The sequence below is a fragment of the Megalops cyprinoides genome, chromosome 19 (genome assembly GCF_013368585.1).
Source record: "Megalops cyprinoides isolate fMegCyp1 chromosome 19, fMegCyp1.pri, whole genome shotgun sequence".
Lineage (NCBI taxonomy): Eukaryota > Metazoa > Chordata > Actinopteri > Elopiformes > Megalopidae > Megalops > Megalops cyprinoides.
Genome location: NC_050601.1, coordinates 21,481,906 through 21,499,265, shown reverse-complemented (window position 1 = coordinate 21,499,265; position 17,360 = coordinate 21,481,906). Strand labels below are relative to the sequence as shown.

At 47.3% G+C, this 17,360-nt stretch overlaps 1 protein-coding gene and 1 non-coding gene across 2 annotated transcripts; both read right to left on the bottom strand.

Annotated features, from left to right (window-relative positions):
- Window positions 1-185: 185 nt before the first annotated feature.
- On the bottom strand, window positions 186-16,957 carry suz12a (SUZ12 polycomb repressive complex 2 subunit a). The gene is made up of 16 exons (XM_036552659.1): window positions 16,147-16,957; window positions 14,204-14,250; window positions 13,965-14,029; window positions 10,518-10,586; window positions 10,365-10,414; window positions 10,061-10,146; window positions 9,252-9,483; window positions 8,964-9,066; window positions 7,341-7,446; window positions 6,304-6,481; window positions 6,019-6,107; window positions 4,713-4,856; window positions 4,347-4,504; window positions 3,529-3,727; window positions 2,054-2,133; window positions 186-1,572 (listed from the first exon to the last, which is right to left on the bottom strand). The coding sequence occupies exons 1-16, from the start codon at window positions 16,331-16,333 to the stop codon at window positions 1,206-1,208; spliced, it is 2,160 nt and encodes a 719-aa protein (XP_036408552.1). The 5' UTR covers window positions 16,334-16,957; the 3' UTR covers window positions 186-1,205.
- Window positions 9,679-9,809, bottom strand: LOC118795233. The gene has a single exon (XR_005005799.1). It is a non-coding gene; the product is annotated as a small nucleolar RNA SNORA19 (small nucleolar RNA).
- Window positions 16,958-17,360: the final 403 nt, after the last annotated feature.

Here is a 17,360-nt window from a genome sequence, read left to right as displayed (position 1 = left end):
ACACATTCTAATAATAGTTTATAGGTATGTTCTAAAAGACTTCAAAAAGGGGGGAGGGGGGCCTCTTTCCAGCGTTTTAAAACTGGAACGAAGAGATGCTGGCGCGCTGTGGAGCAGCACTTTAACCCTTTGTGAACATGAATGCAGTAAGTTGTGGAAGAGCAATGAGGTGATGTAAGTGGGGGGGGGGGGGGGGGGGGGGGTGTTGGAGCTTGTTGCTTGGTGGGTCCAACCCTACACCACCGACTCGGCACAGGCAATAAAAAAAAAGAAGCAAAGAAGTCCATGTTTCCATGGAAACAATGTGTAAACATCAAGCATGAGTGGGTCCCTCGAAGGGGGGGGTGGTGGGACCCTGCCGGGAGGTTTGGTTTCTTCATCCGTGTCGCCGTCTGCAGTGGAATACCCTGTGAGCGGAGGACAGGCGCACCCTTGCATAAAGAGGGACACAGCCGAGGGGCCCTGTGTGCTTGTGTGAGAGTGTGAGTGTGTGTGTGTTCGCTCTCTGATGCTTTAGAGTCCAGGCACAGGGGAGCCCCCGGGGCGCACCCCTAAAGGGCCACCTTGTACTGCAACAAACTAGACAAATGAAAGTATATAAAAAAAAAAAAATTAAGAAGTTCATGTTCAAGTTTTCAGAATGCATCAGACAACCCATTTGATGGAAAAAAAAACAAAAAATAAAAGCCTGTAAGAGTCAACTCTTTGAATCCGTTTCAACTCAAAGTGTTACTAAAAACGTCACATCTTTCCAAACAGGCACCTAAAACAAGACAAGTGCTAAAACAGGTCATGATTGCTGTGCGGGAAAGGGAAGCTGGCCAGGAGGAGGGATACTCGCTGTGACTGGAATCCTTGTTGTTTCTCAAGCTCATTGCTGCAGTAGTATACCGAGACTAGCTGCACCGCTTTAGTTAACCATGTGGACACGGGAGAAGAAGGGAAAAGGACTGTGGCGGTGATGGAGGGGTTATCGGGGCGGATGGCGGGGGGGAGAAAAAGGGGGGTCCCGGACAGGTTCGTGTTTGAGATCGCGAAAACGGACCGTCGCTCGCCCATCCGGCCAGGGCGGCCCGACGCCGGCTCTGTGCGGCCGACGTGCGGTGCCTGTTTGGAATGCAGTTCGTCTCGACTCGGCTCGCGACCGATCCCGGCTCTGCTTTGAGTCACCAGGGGGGCGGGGGACGGGGGGGCGGAGCCGCGTTTCAGAGTTTCTGCCGCTTGCTCGGCGGCTTGGGAAGGCCCGGGGAGGGCTGGTCGTGCTCGTCGTGGCCGCCGGCGTCGGGGCCAGGGGCGTCGCCGCCGTTCTCCCCGGGCTCGGGCGCCTCCTCCTCCTCGTCCTCGTCCTCCTCCTCGGCCTCCTCCTCCCGCTCGCCGCCGGCGGCGCTCCTCTGCAGCTCGCGCATGCGCGCCATGGCCTTGTCGATGGTCACGATGCTCACCAGGTTGAAGTCGTGCATGCTGACCAGGTGCAGCAGGAAGTTGCGGCACAGGTTCTTCTCCACGATGTAGGGGCCGCACTTCTCCACGAACAGCATGCAGGCCTGATTCATCTGATTGTCCGCGATGAATCTGCGGAGAGACGAAGCACAGCGAGGTCTTTCGCAGGTAGAGTGTCTGCCGCCAAACAGTACTCACATTTATACATAGCAGCAGTGTTATGCAGTGCAAAGGAGCAGGGCTTGTAACACAAAGGATTCTGGGTCAATTCCCTGGTGGACTACTGCTGTTGCACTCTCGGGCATGGTACTTTACCCAAATTACACAAGTAAATATCCTGCTGTGCAAATGGGTAACATAAGAACATTATGATCTGGGTAACAGCGTCTGCTAAACTACTGTACTATACCTGGACAGGCTAGAAGGTAGTGGCTGCACTGTGCTTGCCTTTGTGTGCGTGTGTGTGTGTGCGCGTGTGTGTGCGCGTGCGTGTGCTGGTGGGAGTGGGATATTCCAGAGTTCAATGTTCAGTCTGTGTACACATAGCCCTCTCTTCTTCACATGCAGCCTCCGGTATTTGAAAGAAAGGGTTCGACTGGCTGTGTACACATACCCGTACTTCATCACGTGCAGATTCCAGAGCTTCATGACCTCCTTCTCGCCCTCGTTCACGTCCATGAACTCCTCTATTTGCTGTGGGGGGAAGGGAGGAGAGGGAAGGGAGAATGCGGTCAGACAGCCATCGGCCCAGGGCTGCCCCCATTCCACACTGTGCTGATAGCACAGACCTGGGTACAGTCGACAATCACAGTGCACAAAGCTATGCAATGAGAGCACAGACCTGGGTACAGTCAACAATCACAACACACAACGTTATGCAAAGAGAGCACAGGTCTGGGTACAGTCAACAATCACAACACACAACGTTATGCAATGAGAGCACAGGTCTGGGTACAGTCAACAATCACAACACACAACGTTATGCAATGAGGGCACAGGGCTGGGTGCAGTCAGCAATCAGCACACAGAAGCCCAGCCTGCCACTGTACTGCCAGGTACACTGCAAAAAATAGCCCTTCAAAAATAAGAAATAAAATAATTAATAGAAGGTGTTTTTTGCTAGTAATAAGTGAAAAAATCTGCCAATGGAACTAGTGGAAATACACAGATATTCAAGATGCACCGTCTGAAAACAAGTCCTTGTAGCTCAAGGAAATTTTGCTTGTTTGGTGACTGTGTAAATAGATATTGTGTAAATAGATATTTTGACTTGAAAAGAGACAAATATGCTTGGTGAGATTTGGATTTTTTGCAGTGTAGCAGTGGAGTGTCACTGTAAGGAAGCAGGGCTTGTAACCCAAAGGTTTCCAACTGCATTCCCAGGTGGAACCACTGCTGTTGCAGCCTGAGGCTAGGTACTTAAACCAAAGTGCCAAGTAAATATCCAACTGTACAAATACATAATGTAAAAGTAGCAAGCTACCCAGGTTGCTCTGAATTAGAGCATCTGCAAAAATAATGCAATGCAATAACCCTCCTGACAGTTAATGAAATCAGAGAACTGAAATGCCTCATGTTCTTTTTGATGCAGGCTTCCTGAGCAGGGCCACAGCTGGGCTGTACTGGGGACTGGTTTTTGCATTAGCGTGTTGCTGCTGCTGAGAATAACATGAACCGCTGAGTGCGAACCTTAACTGACGTTACAGTCACTTCATCTATACAATGTCAAACCACACCATGGAGCATGCCGTTTTGCACAAAAGCTGCTCCTGTTCAGCCGCTTTGTTGGTTTTTTTTTTTTGAAAACCTGTACACTAAGCCTCCCATAGTAGCAAGGCCAGCTTGTTCCACCACCATGTGTTCCTGGTCACTGTCAGCTGCCGGGTTCAAAGCGGAGCTATACAGCTCAGTCTGCTTAGCCAGCTGAGCCACTCGGGCCCCTTTGGGGTCATTTTAACAGGCATCCCCACAACGGTGTCGTTTATGTAAAGGAGCCGTCGTTTCAGATGATACGGTACTCAAAGCCACCGGTACGGTTGCGGGTGGTGCCGATTCCCGTACTGGGAGGTCGGCAGGCCGGACGCTCACCGTGATGGTCTTCTCCCTCAGCCACTCGGGGTCCCTCTCGTCCTCGCTGTCCACGTCCATCTCCTGGGGCCGCAGGGGCATGCAGCTGTCGCTGTGGAAGTAGAGCCGGTTGTGGCCGCTGATGTAGGTGCGCTGCTGCTCCAGCTCCCCGTCCTCCGACTCCAGGAACTCCGACAGGCTGGGCTTCGTGCGCTTGGGCCTGCGGGCAAACACGGCTGTGAGGACACCACCCCTTAGCCTCCGCTCCCACAGGCGATCGCGACCCCAAACCTCCACTCCCACAGGCAGACCCTCGCAAACCTCGACTTCCAACAAGTATGAGGTTTCCCCCAACCTCTGCTCTCACAAACATTAAGACCCTTCTACCCTTCACTTCCACAGACCCCCATTAAGACCCTCCCAAACCTCCACTCTCGGAGGCATTAAGAGCCTCCCAAACCTCCACTCTCAGAGGCATTAAGAGCCTCCCAAACCTCCACTCTCAGAGGCATTAAGAGCCTCCCAAACCTCCACTCTCAGAGGCATTAAGAGCCTCCCAAACCTCCACTCTCAGAGGCATTAAGAGCCTCCCAAACCTCCACTCTCAGAGGCATTAAGAGCCTCCCAAACCTCCACTCTCAGAGGCATTAAGACATTCCCAAGCCTCCACTGCCACAGGCATGAACTTAACCTATGGACACCACTCTAAGCCTCACTATCCTGTCTAAGTCAGAGCTGTGGTCCAAAGTCAATTCAACTAGGTGCAAGAGGGTTTTTTTCTACCTTTCAGATGGTGCTCCCATGGTGGGGGGGGGGGGGGGGGGGGCACAGGGCCTCACCTGCACACCAGGACGTGGGTGACGGGGGTCCGCTTGACGGGGCCGTTGCGGCTGAAGGCGAAGCCCGGCTGGCTGTGGATGTCCTGCGGGTTCCCCACGTACGAGCCGTCGTAGCACTCGTTAATCGACACATCGATCCGCGCTCCTTTCGGGTGAGGCTGGGCGAGGCAGGGGGGAAAAAAAAGAAGGAGGCGGAGTCAGTGGTCAGATAACATCCCCGCCCACCCGCTCTACAGGAAACGAATCTAACAAACAACGTGCACTGGAGCTCCTCACAGCTGCAGCTTATGGTTTGCGCGGCAAGCGTGGAGAAGCGGCACGAAGCTCAGGCCGCTGCCCGCAGCAGGCTGGGCTCTTGGCTCTCACCACGTAGCTGAAGATGAAGCGGCTGTGGGACAGCTTGAGGTGCTTCAGAAGGCTGTAGAGCTTGCGGCAGTTGAGCGTGCACCAGGGGCAGTGCAGGTCGTCGCGCGCCTCCGTCTGCTGCCTCGTGTTGTTGTTGTAAAGGAACTGCAGAGGGCGACATTTCGATCCATGCGTCATAGAGGTAATGGCGCCGTGGCGTAGTGGTTGGGCAAAGGAACTGGCCTTATAACTAGGAGCTGCTGTAAGCCATCGCATTTACCTGGCTTCAGCGACAATCCAGCTGAATACAAGGGCAACGTGTGGAATGTAGCAGTAAGCAATAAAGGTAACTGACTGTCCCATCCCGACGGGGTCGCTCCTCAGACACGATCCCTGTCGGTACCGGTCCCTCTGTGGTGGGATGAACTCCCCACCGAGGTCAGGACAGCGGAATCGCTGGCCATCTTCCAGCTTCCGACAAGACCCACCTCTTCAGACTGCATCTCGGTTCCACCTTAATCCCCCGCCCACCCCCCCACCCCCCCCCAACACCTGCAGCTATACTTGCTGTTTATTTTACATGTAGTATTGCAATGTATTCTGGATTCTGTGTTCTAGTGACTGATATATGGTAGTACACTTGGCTTCCCTTGTCTAGTCAGGTTGCACAAATTTACTTACGGCAGGGCTTGAACAGTGTTATGCTCACAGTCACTGGTCTGGGAGTGTTGTTAGCCTGATCTGACACTGTTGCTCATTTAACTTCAATGGATACACTTATGCTCTATTGCAGTGTTTCTCAACCCTCTCCTGGAGTACCCCCTGCCCTGCATGTTTTAGATCTCTCCCTGCTCCAACACAGCTGATTCAAATGATCAACTCGTTATGAACTCCTGAAGCTGCTTAATAACAAACTGGTCATTTGGAAAACATGCAGGGCAGGGGGTCCTCCAGGAGAGGGTTGAGAAACACTGCTCTATTGCGCTGGAAGTTACTCTGGAAAAGAGCGTCTGCGAAATGACTGTAATGTAATATAAAGCAAATCTGCTGGTAACACACTTTTAAAATGTAAATGTCTGCTGTTCTTTTGCAAAGAGAAGGCACCCAATTGCCCATAACGGGAAGTAAAAGCAACTGCAGAGTAAAAGAAAACAGTGATCAACAGGGTTCAGTAAAGAGAGGCCTCGATCAGACAACTCCTGACATACACACAGCGCGTGTGAAAATGTGCAGGAACGTCGGCCAAATTCAGCAAGAAGGTGTGTAGCATTCCTCACGCCGGAAGACGAAGACGGGGGAGGGGGGAGGGGAGGGATGCATTATTCACCTGGTAAAATATGCGCAGCTTCTGCCGGGGCTCCACGTGCACCTGCTCTCGCTTCGTCTGTATGTCTGTGCTCACCGAGTCCTTCACAGCTACGAGAGGGAAGTGGGGGGGGAAAGCACATGAGCTGACTCTGAAAGCAAATCAACACCGAACAGAAAACTTCCGGGATGATTTTCGTAAGTGCCGGACCGGCTGGGGGAGGGGAGAGGCTCGGGGGGAGAGGGACGGCGGGCAGACAGACGAACGGAGATGGGCGGGTGGACGGACGCGCCGCGGAGGCCTCACCTATGGCCTGAGGGGGCTTGACCGCGCTGGGCCGGCTCTCCACCGCGCTGGCGTCCGAGTTGCGCGTGGCCAGGGGCTTGGCCACGGGGGCGGTGGACTTGTCGTTGGCGTCGCCCGTCCAGCGAAGGGTGAACTGGAGCGTGGGTCCCTGAGAGAACGTCTCGAACGGCGGCAGCCACTGCGGCGGAGACACACACCCCCAGTCAGGCGCTTCTGCCCCGGCCGCCGGATTCTCCCTGTCTCATTGGCTACCCGATTCTCTCCCCCTCCCCCTCAGCCAACGTGTGCAAGCAAGTGTTCCGGTGCAAGAAGGCTGCAGTGCACCACCCAGGTGGGTACTCCATATTGCTGGTGTTGGACGTAACAGTGCTTTCAGATCCTTTAAAGGCTTCATTACTAGTCTAATGCAGGGTAGAGTACTTTCATACCAAGTTCACTTATGAGTAATATGCATCCTGGTGTCGCCTCAATCCCCCCCCCCAAATTTTCAGTTTGCCTCATTTCAACCCAGGAAAATTCATTTGCAAACAAATTCAGTCTCCTCTGTGCCGGTCACTTCCTGCTACAGACAGATCGGATCTCTTTCACACTGACGTGGTTGCACATTGCAGCTGATCCACTGCGCTTGGATCAGAAGTTTAGTGCAGTGGAATGTCCCTAGAGAGCATTCAGGTATGAGGGAGCATAGACACGCTGTGCTCTGAGCGGTGGTTTCATAAATTAACTGCGGCAGGAACAGAACACTGTGGGGAGAAACATGTTTGCTTCTAACCGCTTACGTGCTGCACAAACGTTACGGTGGACTAAACTCGCGAAGGGTTTGGCTCTGATGGGCCCATCAGTTTAACCCTTTTAACCCACACTGTCACGCCACTGCTGCCCATATATCGGGCAAAGTATATCAAACAGCACTTCTACTCAAACAGAACGGCCACTTGTACAGGGGGGAATTAGCGCCCCGGGTCTAAATCTGACAGCGCCGTCTGTGGCCGCCGGCGAGCGTTGAGAGGGGCAAGCCTGAGGCCAGCCGAGCGCACCTTTCCATCCAGAATGGTCTCCCACGTGGCTCTCTTCTTGCTGACCGGACACTCCTCCATCTCCTGCATGGACACCTCGTACTCCCCGTCCAGCAGCTGCAGACGCCTGAACACACAGGGAGAGAGATGCAGTCAGTCACGCGCTGGTGATGTTTCCTCAGTGCCCTTACTCTGGGCTTATTTCCTATGAGGTGTGACAGACAGGAGTCCACCTAACTGCTCTATCAGGGAATGGCCAAACTTCAAAAAGGTGTAGCTTCCGATAAGTGGGTGAACCTTTGGTTGAACAGTAAATCGATATACGCTTCAAACCCATTGAGCTGTATGATACATGTATGATAACTGTGAAATGAGTATGGTTAGGTGCGAAGCTGAATGATTTCAGCACATAATATGGCAACTAATTAAGCACAAAATTGCAGTCAATTAGCATGTTCTAATGTCCCATATGCATTATCCAGTATTACAGATTATACGCAATACTGTCAGAAATTAAACATAAAGAAAACTGCTTATGCAAGGAAAAACAAAGCTGGGTTTGAAAGCACATTAAACATTTGTCAAACATGTATGGATAAGGATTAATTACTTTGGTCGTATCCTCAGGATTCAAATGGCTCAGAAGACTGCTGGACTGACACTCGAGGAGGATCTGTGAATCTACATGTGTATCACTTCTTCTAATGATGCTATTACATCGTATGATATTAGCATCAGCTGTGCAGAGGGAAAGGTATTTAATCCATGTCTTGAAAAACCTCACAGCTCTGCTGTGTGACGTCTGGAAATGGCCCTTATTCTTCAAGCTCTGATACAACACTACTAGTGGCTCCAGTGTGCTCTACTACAGCAAGCAGTGTACACTGCCATGGTAATCAATGTGCACTACCATAGGCCCCAGGGCACACTACTACGCTATCAGTGCAAATTACAACAGGGCATAACAGCTCAGGCAAGGACGTGCACTGTGCCCTACAGACAACAGCACTTCCTCTAGATGCAAAACCATTACACCAACTATATGCAAATAAACTGGAAACAACGTGGTAACTACAGCGTAATCTTAAAGGAAACACTCCAAATGGCCTGCACTGTATAGCCATGTGTTCTGTAATATTACAGCCATGTGCAGTTTAAATTCTTCCACTGAGATTTTGGATGACACCATCCTAAATGTCTCAATGTTTTGTACCACCAATGTTTGGCAACTGGGTGCCCATTCAGAATAAGCTTACAGCCGCGCAGATCCTTTTACAGCCATTAACTATGACCCGAAATGACCTCGGGCAGTGAGGCACTTCTGTTACGACTCAACAGGCCCATTCATCGGGTCTAAAGGCCAGAAAATTTATTCTAGTTTTGCAATCTTCATTTCCTTCTGCGCTTCTACAGTTCAACTCGACAGATACTCTCCAAAGACAAGTGTTCACAGAGATGCTGGATGGAGAAGAGAATCTGCACATGCGGGTCTGCAGAGGTGCAGGGCAGTCAGACAGCAGTGGATCTCCACTAAAAACACGCAAACGGAAAAGATTTCAGCTACCTGAAACCTTACGAGGGGGAGCGGCTATGATTTCCGTTTTCCAGGAGTCTGGGAACTCTGGCCCCGCGGTCGCCGGTTACCTGTTCTTGTCGAAGACGGTCATCTGGGCAACAAAGGTGGTCTCTCCGTCGTCTCTGTGGGAGGAGTTCCTCTTTTTCCTGTTCGGAGGCTCTTCCGTCACATCTGGGAGAACAAATCGGGAGCGTAAAACACCGGGAGAGGTTTATTACGGTCCTCTCAATATTGAGCGTGAATTTTTATTTTGTGCAAATTAAAACGGATTAAAGACTGAAGACAGTTTTTGAGGATCCACGTCCTCTGCTAAGCTTCTCTCTCAGGCGGGGTCGGAGAGAGTCGGCGCTACTTGCCGATGTTCTCGTTGGTTTCGCCGTTGGTGAGCCCGTTCAGCTCCCTCCTCCCTGGCCTGGACACCCGGAACAGGAGCGAGTAGGACTTGACCATGTGGCTGTTGCTGGGCTCGAACTCGTTGCTGGACACGACCAGCGAGGGGAAGGTGCCCGGCTTGGTTTGGCTGCTGTCAGGGTTCAAAGGCACCTGCTTTTTACCTGTAGGCACTTGCTTGACCGGGCAACTGACATCCTGGAAGCACACCAAAAAAAAAAAAAAAAAAAAATCCCTCAGTCAACGACACTGGCACCAGTCATTTCCTACTTCACAAGCAAATCATATTGGCTAACTAACTCTCCAACTAGTGATCACACTCATGCAACACAAGTAGCTAATCATCTTGATGTTGAGGATAGCACCAGCATTCAGTTATGACCTCACGTGAGATAGTGTATGAAGGCGACTGGCAATAATGGCACTGTGTAGCCACTCTGCTAATTTACCTCCAAGGTTTATCTGGCACATCAGACATGTCTTAGCTCTTACGCGGGGAAAGAGCAAGAGAGTGAAATGTGCCTCTGCAATAATAACCTGAATCAAGTGTGATGGCACCTTTTGTACCACCTGCAAGGCATTACTCTTCCTATTCATTTCTTTTGGGAAAAATAAAGGTATACAAACAGCTTAGAAACAAAAAACTCACATAGTAAATATTTAGCTTGACAGGTACTGAAGATTAGGTTGCCCTTGAAGATCCTGAAATCCTACCTGTTCCTGTCAACCTTACATCACACCTAATAATTATTTACTTGTGTGTGTGGCATTTTACCTTCCGCTTTTTGTGGCAGACTTTGACGAGTAGCACCTCTAAAGACACTGAGTTTTGTTCATTCTCTGAGTTTTGCGATGGCTTTTCTGGTGAGGACAGGAAGAAAGGAGGGGAAAAACCCATTAAGAATGATTAGAACTGTCTGTAACTGTTCACTGTCTTCACTGGGGTTTGACAAAAAATAAAGCCAACAAGCAACTTGCAACTGAAAACCAATACAATTTATGAGCACTATAAAATCACGCAAGCCAAAACAATTGACAATACACACACATTTTAAGTCTTTAATCAAATTGAGACGTACCAATTTTATGGAAGAATCCAGTAAAAGTAAGTTGTAGATGTGAAGCCAAGCTGTGGGGAGGAAAAAAAAACAAAATCGATTGTAATGTAAAACCAGCCTAAACCGTATAAACCCAAAGACACGCGTTTGTTTCGGTCATAGAGGCTGCCTTACCTGTGTGACTCCTGCTCTCCCCGCATCTTCTCCACTTTGAACAGCATATCATCCACTTTAAAGGACTTCCTGCAGCCAGAAACAAATGAATCATAATTTTGAAAACAGTACTCATAGGAAACCCTGAAAGTACTCTTGAAGAACAAGTCAAAAAACTGTGCTGTTCCTTTCAGTTTTGATGTCTGGTTGGTGTTGGCTCTTCTAATCATTATACACTCTTTTCCTTCATTCACTCCAATTGTAAACCGGGGTGTCAATTTAACTCCCTGTAAAGAACAGGTGGAGTCACCAGCACCAGATAACATCACAGGAGAAGAAAGCTGATGTCAGTAAAAGCCCTTTAAGACTTAAAAAAACACACACAAGGAAAAGTATCTGTCACTGAAACGTTAAAATTATCCATGCAAGCTCTAACATTGAATCCACTGTTCCAGGGAAACACCCCAACGATGAACTTGAAAAACAGATGGAAATCTAAACATGACATTGCATCATGCCGAAACCCCTTCGTTCTCTAGCTAATGATGCAAACAGGTTTGTTGGAGGCCAGAGGTTTTCATTAGACCAGACAGTCAAAAAACGCTACCTCTTCCATAGCAGCTGAGATCTGAGACCAGGAGTCATATTAAAAAACATACTCTGAGCACACCGATATGTGGTTTATGCCACTTCACTGCTTGGAAATGGAAGCAGCACATACTCTTGTGCTGCCCACCAGTCTATGTTTTGTTTAAGATGCCTGGATTTGCCAGTCATTTCAAAATGTACTAGTCACTCTTGAAATGAAGCAATGTTGTGAATTTCTCTGCTCTTCTGGTTGGTAGTCAGCCCGCTGTGTGCCACTTACTGGGTTCTTTGCTTAGGAGGTGCATTTTGCAATTTTCAATCGTGCACTTAATTAACACACATAAAACATATCAACGTCTACATCTTAGATGAAGGCTCTCCTTTAAGGATGAATCCCAGCTGTTTTCCTTTGATATGATGGAGTCCACAGTCTCTGTGCTACGGTATCTTATAGGGATTGGAGACAGCCACCCCCACATCTTCCTCTAAAGGGAGCTACTGTCAGACAGCTCTCTGGGGTGCAAGAACATTGTAATTACACCAAAGGCCGAGGCATTCGCCTCCTTACGATTCCTCACATTAACAGCTGAACCAAATACATTGGTTCTCTTTTTTCAACTCACACACAATATAAGACAAGTTTTGATGTCTACAATCAACATGCACTCAAAATTCAATTCTGAGCTACTAGTGTAGGGCAGCTGTGTTCTTTGATAAAACCTGTCAAGTCAGGACTTTTCAATGACTTAAGAATAAATGTTTGAGTTGATGGTTGTTGATTTATATTGTTTCAATTTGGTGATTACTCCTACTGTTTCAAAAGAACAAATCTCCAGCAAACATGCCACTCTGAAGCTGGAATCATAGGAGAAATACTTGTTTATAGGCATTACTTCAAAATATTTTGCATCTGCATGAACACTCCGGCAAATATGAGTCACCAATGACTTCTGGTCATGAGCTTTATGTACAAGCTAATGAGCTAGCCGAATTGTTGGAACTGTCCAGCAGACTGACCGATTTAAAGGTAAATGATGTTCAGCTAATGGGTGGCTGTATTTTGCCAGCTGTATATTTTTTTTAATTTTTAAAACTGGGAAATTTCGCTTTACTTTTCAAGAACCGTGGGACATTTGATTACTTTCCATAAGTTCCCGTCAATATTTAGATATCTACAGATATTACAAAACCTTGGAAACCATTTAGACCAACAGTAGTTCACTAATTTGCGTTTTTTGTTTTGGTCAGCTGTCGACGTGACGTTTGTCATTTTTACCGCAGACCTTGCCTCGCTGGCCAAAACGCTGAGCTAACTAACGCCCTAGACGAGCACAGTCCAGTGTGCATCGGCATCTGCCCATGTCCACTTGTGTCCTACGTTTTTTGAACAGTGTATTGGGTGCTGACAAAACTGCAGTAGCATTTTAGGTCTGTGTGTGTTCTGTGTACTAAATGCCGCATCAAAAGGCATAGTGAAAAATGTACACAGCAGGATAACGTTGATAAAGCTGTTTCCATTATGTGAAGAGCTGCTGTTTCACTTTTTGGCCCTACTCAGGGTTGCGTTTTCCGGTGCTTATTAATTATTAAATTCAATCACCCGTTTAAACAAAAAATAGTGATTCTAATGTGTCATCTTCTGGTTCTGTAAAACACATAACAGCCGACAATAACAGACAAACAAAACGTACATAAAGCAAGCATTCTAACTTTTTCATCGAGTTAGATGACATGAAATAGAAATGTAAACTTCAGTTTAAGATGTTGTTTAAGCTGTGTTAGGTATGTGAGCAGTCTGCACGGTTTAACATGTGCTGCTCATCAATGTGAAGACGACTGGGTGACAAATAAGTAAAAGCTATGTAAAAGCACAACATTGTGTGCAAATGCAAATAAGATCATGCAATTCAACTCCATGCCCTCAGCTTTCTAAGAAATTACACCCAGCTTGTCACAGCTCAGTTCTCAGAAGTTTTCTAGAAAGAAAGAAAAAATATATATCACAAGACTCATGACAGGCCATGATTTGCAGGAGCAGCAATCTAACTGCATGGAATGTGCAAAGTCCCCACATGTACTGATATCCCTAAAAGCCCTCCTGCCTCCGAGAGAACACTCTGCCCTAAAGCACAGAGCCACTGTGATCTCCCGGCCCACACGCACAAAGCAGCCGTGGGAGGCCTCATCTGAATTACACCATGCGGCTCCTAATGGGGAAGGCCGAAACACACCAGACGCACATGGGACCCTTGCCGCTCGACAAGGGCTGCAAATTGCCAGGACTAAAACCTTTAAGCCAAATGAAACAATTCCAACATCTGCCACCCGTGCAGTTGCTGAAGGCTGATATAATTCGTACGAGCCCTCGGAACACGCCATTTCAAATTAAACTTTGTACCTGTCTGCCACGCCGAAGCACAAATAAAGGTGTTCCTTTCAAATCAGTAGGTAATTATTTCACTGAAACATTGCCCTGATTAAGGCAGAGCAACACCCATATTCAAAGAATGAGTTTTCTGAAGAGTGGAAACGAGAACCCGACTATTTTTGGAGGCTTACAAACAAGCCGATTTTGATGGAAGTCATTTCCACATCCAGCTTTGGGAAGCTGTGAAAACAGGCTCGGCGAGACGCGGAACTTCAGCAGGAAACGGACCCTCTTCAGAATGCTTCCTACACATAGTGAACACTTCCACTGCCGTACTTAATTGTTTCTGTTCCACCTGGGGATCTTTTTAAGTCATAAAGCAGACATTAATCAATCATACAGCATTCTAGTCACACCATTTTAACCCCATTTTAAACAGTCAAGAAAAGCTTTTATGTTAAACATTCACACAAAATGTGTAAGTGACACTGAACAAATGGTGCTTTATTTACCTTTTGGCATTTGTTCGTGAGTTTCTGTGGGACATATATGTGAGTGTTCTGTGCAAGAAAATAGGCTGAAATAAAAGGAAAACAGATCTGGTTAATGAATATAGCAGAGATAAGATCAGCTCAACCTACAAGTATGACATGACAGGCTGTATTACAAAAAGCATATAGACAATTTCACAAAATAGGAAGTGGCAGTACTGGAGCTTTTCTTTCTTTTTTTTTTTTGAAAAACAACTTACCGCAATCAGGTTTCTGGTACGGAGGAATCTGTAGATTTGGGTTGGTTCTGTAAGCAGAAAAGCAGAAAGCAGAACGTGTAATGCGCTTTTCACAAACCCCACAAGAGGTGGGTTCAGATATTAAATTTTAAGTCATTGAAGCCATCATAAAACACAGCTACTGCCACTTAAGCCTTTGAATCGGAAAACATCAATAGGTCCATCTTACCAACATTATCAATGATACTAAATGTATGGCTTTGTATTTAGCAATTCCACTGACAGCTAGTTTGTACGTTGTCCTACTGAGCACAACCTTCAACGTGTCACCTTTGCTGAAATAAACCGCTTAATAAAGAAAATTATAATGACAGCTGGGACCGCAAATTGTGCTATGCAATGTTTTACTTGCCTTTGCCTGCCTGGAATAACTATACTTAGTTTAAAATTAAAAGACAAATCCACTTCCACCCGAAAAATACTACGTCCCTTTGCGCACAGCACACAACGGCCGGGGAAAGGAAACGTTAACGTAAAGGAAAATACCGCTACTGTTAAATTTTAAGGTCCGATGGGAACGTAACATTAGGAAAAACACAACCTATACGGTGCACATTTTAGGGATCAAAAGCATCTTAGCATCCAGCTCTGTCAAGCAGAATTAGGTAACAGTTAAAGTATTAGGTATCGAGGTGCGTCGTTATACATCGACTATTTCACCTGATAAATTTAATATGCAAACACGACATTGTTGAAAAAAGCGTTATTCACAAAGGAAAAATAAATCGAAATGGAAACCCTTGCTGCCAAATTACTCGTCTTCTAACGTTAACAGATCGAAACAGAATTCAACCGATTTGAAGACAGCGAGGTAGCAAGTCAACTACCCACTAGTCACTTAGTTACCTGTCGTCGTGCACTTCGACTGAGTTCTTGCTACAACCTAACTGTTAACTACTGTCTGTTGTTGCAGACAACCAATAGACATCACTGCCTGCGGTTGCTTTATTTTAGTGAAGCCATCGATAGCGTGGACCCACAAACAGAGCAGCTAGCTAGCTGCACAAGACAAACGCACATGAAGGGGCTAAGTTAGCTAACCAACCAGCGATCGGAGACAAAACAATGGACTCTGAATACTGTCGGTGCAGTTGACTGGTTAACGCTAGCTCACAATGTTGCCAGCCAGGTCTGTACTCGCAAGTTTACACATGAATGAACAGACTGTACCAAGTCAGCCTACGTTAGCGAACTAGACATCGCATTCGCCACTGTAAGTTAACGCAAACTAGTTGGTTAGCCGGGAGGGTGGTTACTTAGGCAAGCATCTAAGATGAACATTAGCTAAATAATACAACTGCTGGCTAGCCACCAGTGTGAGTGCAGTTAGTCTAACTAGCTAGAGAGATGTAATACGTGAACACGAACGTCAAGTTATTCCAACCATTTCTAACCAGATAATGACTGCATTAGATATTCACCATGAGGTAGCTAGCGTTAGCTGGCTTGGGGAGCCGACTGAATGGGACATCTAGTTAAGCAAATCTGCTAACTTAGTCAAATTAACTAACAGTAAAAAGCTAGGTGGCTGGCAAGGAAGGAAGCCACACAGATTTTGGGCTTCCTATTTAGCACACTAACAAACTACAATCGCTAGCTATTTTTCCACATTTCCAATCACCTTCATAACACCACACGCACATTCCATGCTTGTTGCTAAGCTGGTCCATCTTGCCCATGCACAACTAGTTGCTAGCTAGCAATATCACAATTAACTGCTTAACTAACGCTACAAAGTTGGGCCACTTTATTGCAGTGTTATAGCCAGATAACCAACCAGCTTGCTAGCTAAGGTTACATGGCTAGCCAACTATCTAGTTAACCAAACTAAGGTCACCATGCGAGCTTGCTAGCCACTCTTTTATCATGAATTGATTTATCAACACAGTCAGCGGACAACTCACTTTCGAAGGCCTGGAGGAACAGCTCATGATCGGCTTGAATCAGCTCCATCTTCGGCTTCTTCACTGCGGCCATCACAACAGCCGAGGACGGGTACACGCCACCATTGGCTTTACCACCGGTACCACAGCCCATACCAGGACCCGAACCCGAGCCACCGCTCCCCGAACCGTGTTTCTGGGGAGCCATCAATAACCACGCCGGATTGCACAGATATTAGCAATAAAAGTAATTTAACAAGTCCTTTTTTCAAAACAAAGGACACGAAGACCTACCTAGCCTCTTTTAGCCAGAAAGCATTGGCCAGCTAGCTAAATTGTGTTGCTTGCTAGCTAGCTAGCTGGCTTGTGGCTAGCTATCGCCCCGAGTTTTGGCTGAGAGTCTAGGGAGCTAGCCTGAAAAATTAGCTTGGCGGGCTCCTTGTGATTGTAAAGCTAACTAGCTTTTCCACGAAAAATATGAAAATAATAACTATTCCCCTATCGGAACAAAAAAACTAGATAGCCAGCTAGCTAGCTAGCTAAGTCCTGTAGCTAGCTAGCAAGCTAGGTATTGATGTCTCTATAGCCAGTTGCTCGGGAGAAGCCATGAAAGAATTATTACAGGCGGTTTTAAATGGCGAGATTCTAATACTGTCGCTAAAAATCACTAGAATATCATTATAACTCCAACTTAAGCATTTAATAACCTTTTTTCAACCTTCGAAAAGGTACGTATATTATATGGGATAGTTTTAAAGATTAAAATAAATATGTTAAGAGCACTGCTTCCCCCCAAACCAGACAAAACTCCCGTTTGACTCCCTCGCGCACGAGATGCACCGAACATGCTGTGCGCATATTACCCGCCCTCTTTCAAAATGCGATCGAATGGACGCTGTCGCTTGAGCTCCGGCGCCCGTTATTGGCCCGACATATTTTCAGTCTTTTCGCAGACGGGAGCAACAAGTTCGGTAGAGAAGAGAATTTGCCGCTCGCGCTCCTTTCCTCTTTGAAACTATTTTGCGGGAAAATCGCAGTGAACAAATGGCAGGGTGCATCATGGGCACGGCGGCCGGTCACCAAATGAGGAGTCTGGCTGTCGGTGAATGTGTAGCAGCATGTTCTGTCTTTTTCCTGCGTATACGCCGACACAGAGAAGAAAACCAGCAATTTGCAGTGTATTTTATCTTTTGACCTGTTACAAGCATGTCATATAAATATTCTAACTACAGACT

Excerpts from the sequence above, each read along its gene's own strand:
- suz12a (XM_036552659.1), bottom strand. The coding sequence starts at position 16,333 with ATGGCTCCCCAGAAACACGGTTCGGGGAGCGGTGGCTCGGGTTCGGGT. Across the intron at positions 10,415-10,517 it reads GGAGAGCAGGAGTCACACAG|CTTGGCTTCACATCTACAAC; the intron begins GTAAGGCAGCCT and ends TCCTCCCCACAG. Across the intron at positions 3,728-4,346 it reads ACCCACGTCCTGGTGTGCAG|GCCCAAGCGCACGAAGCCCA; the intron begins GTGAGGCCCTGT and ends GTTTGCCCGCAG.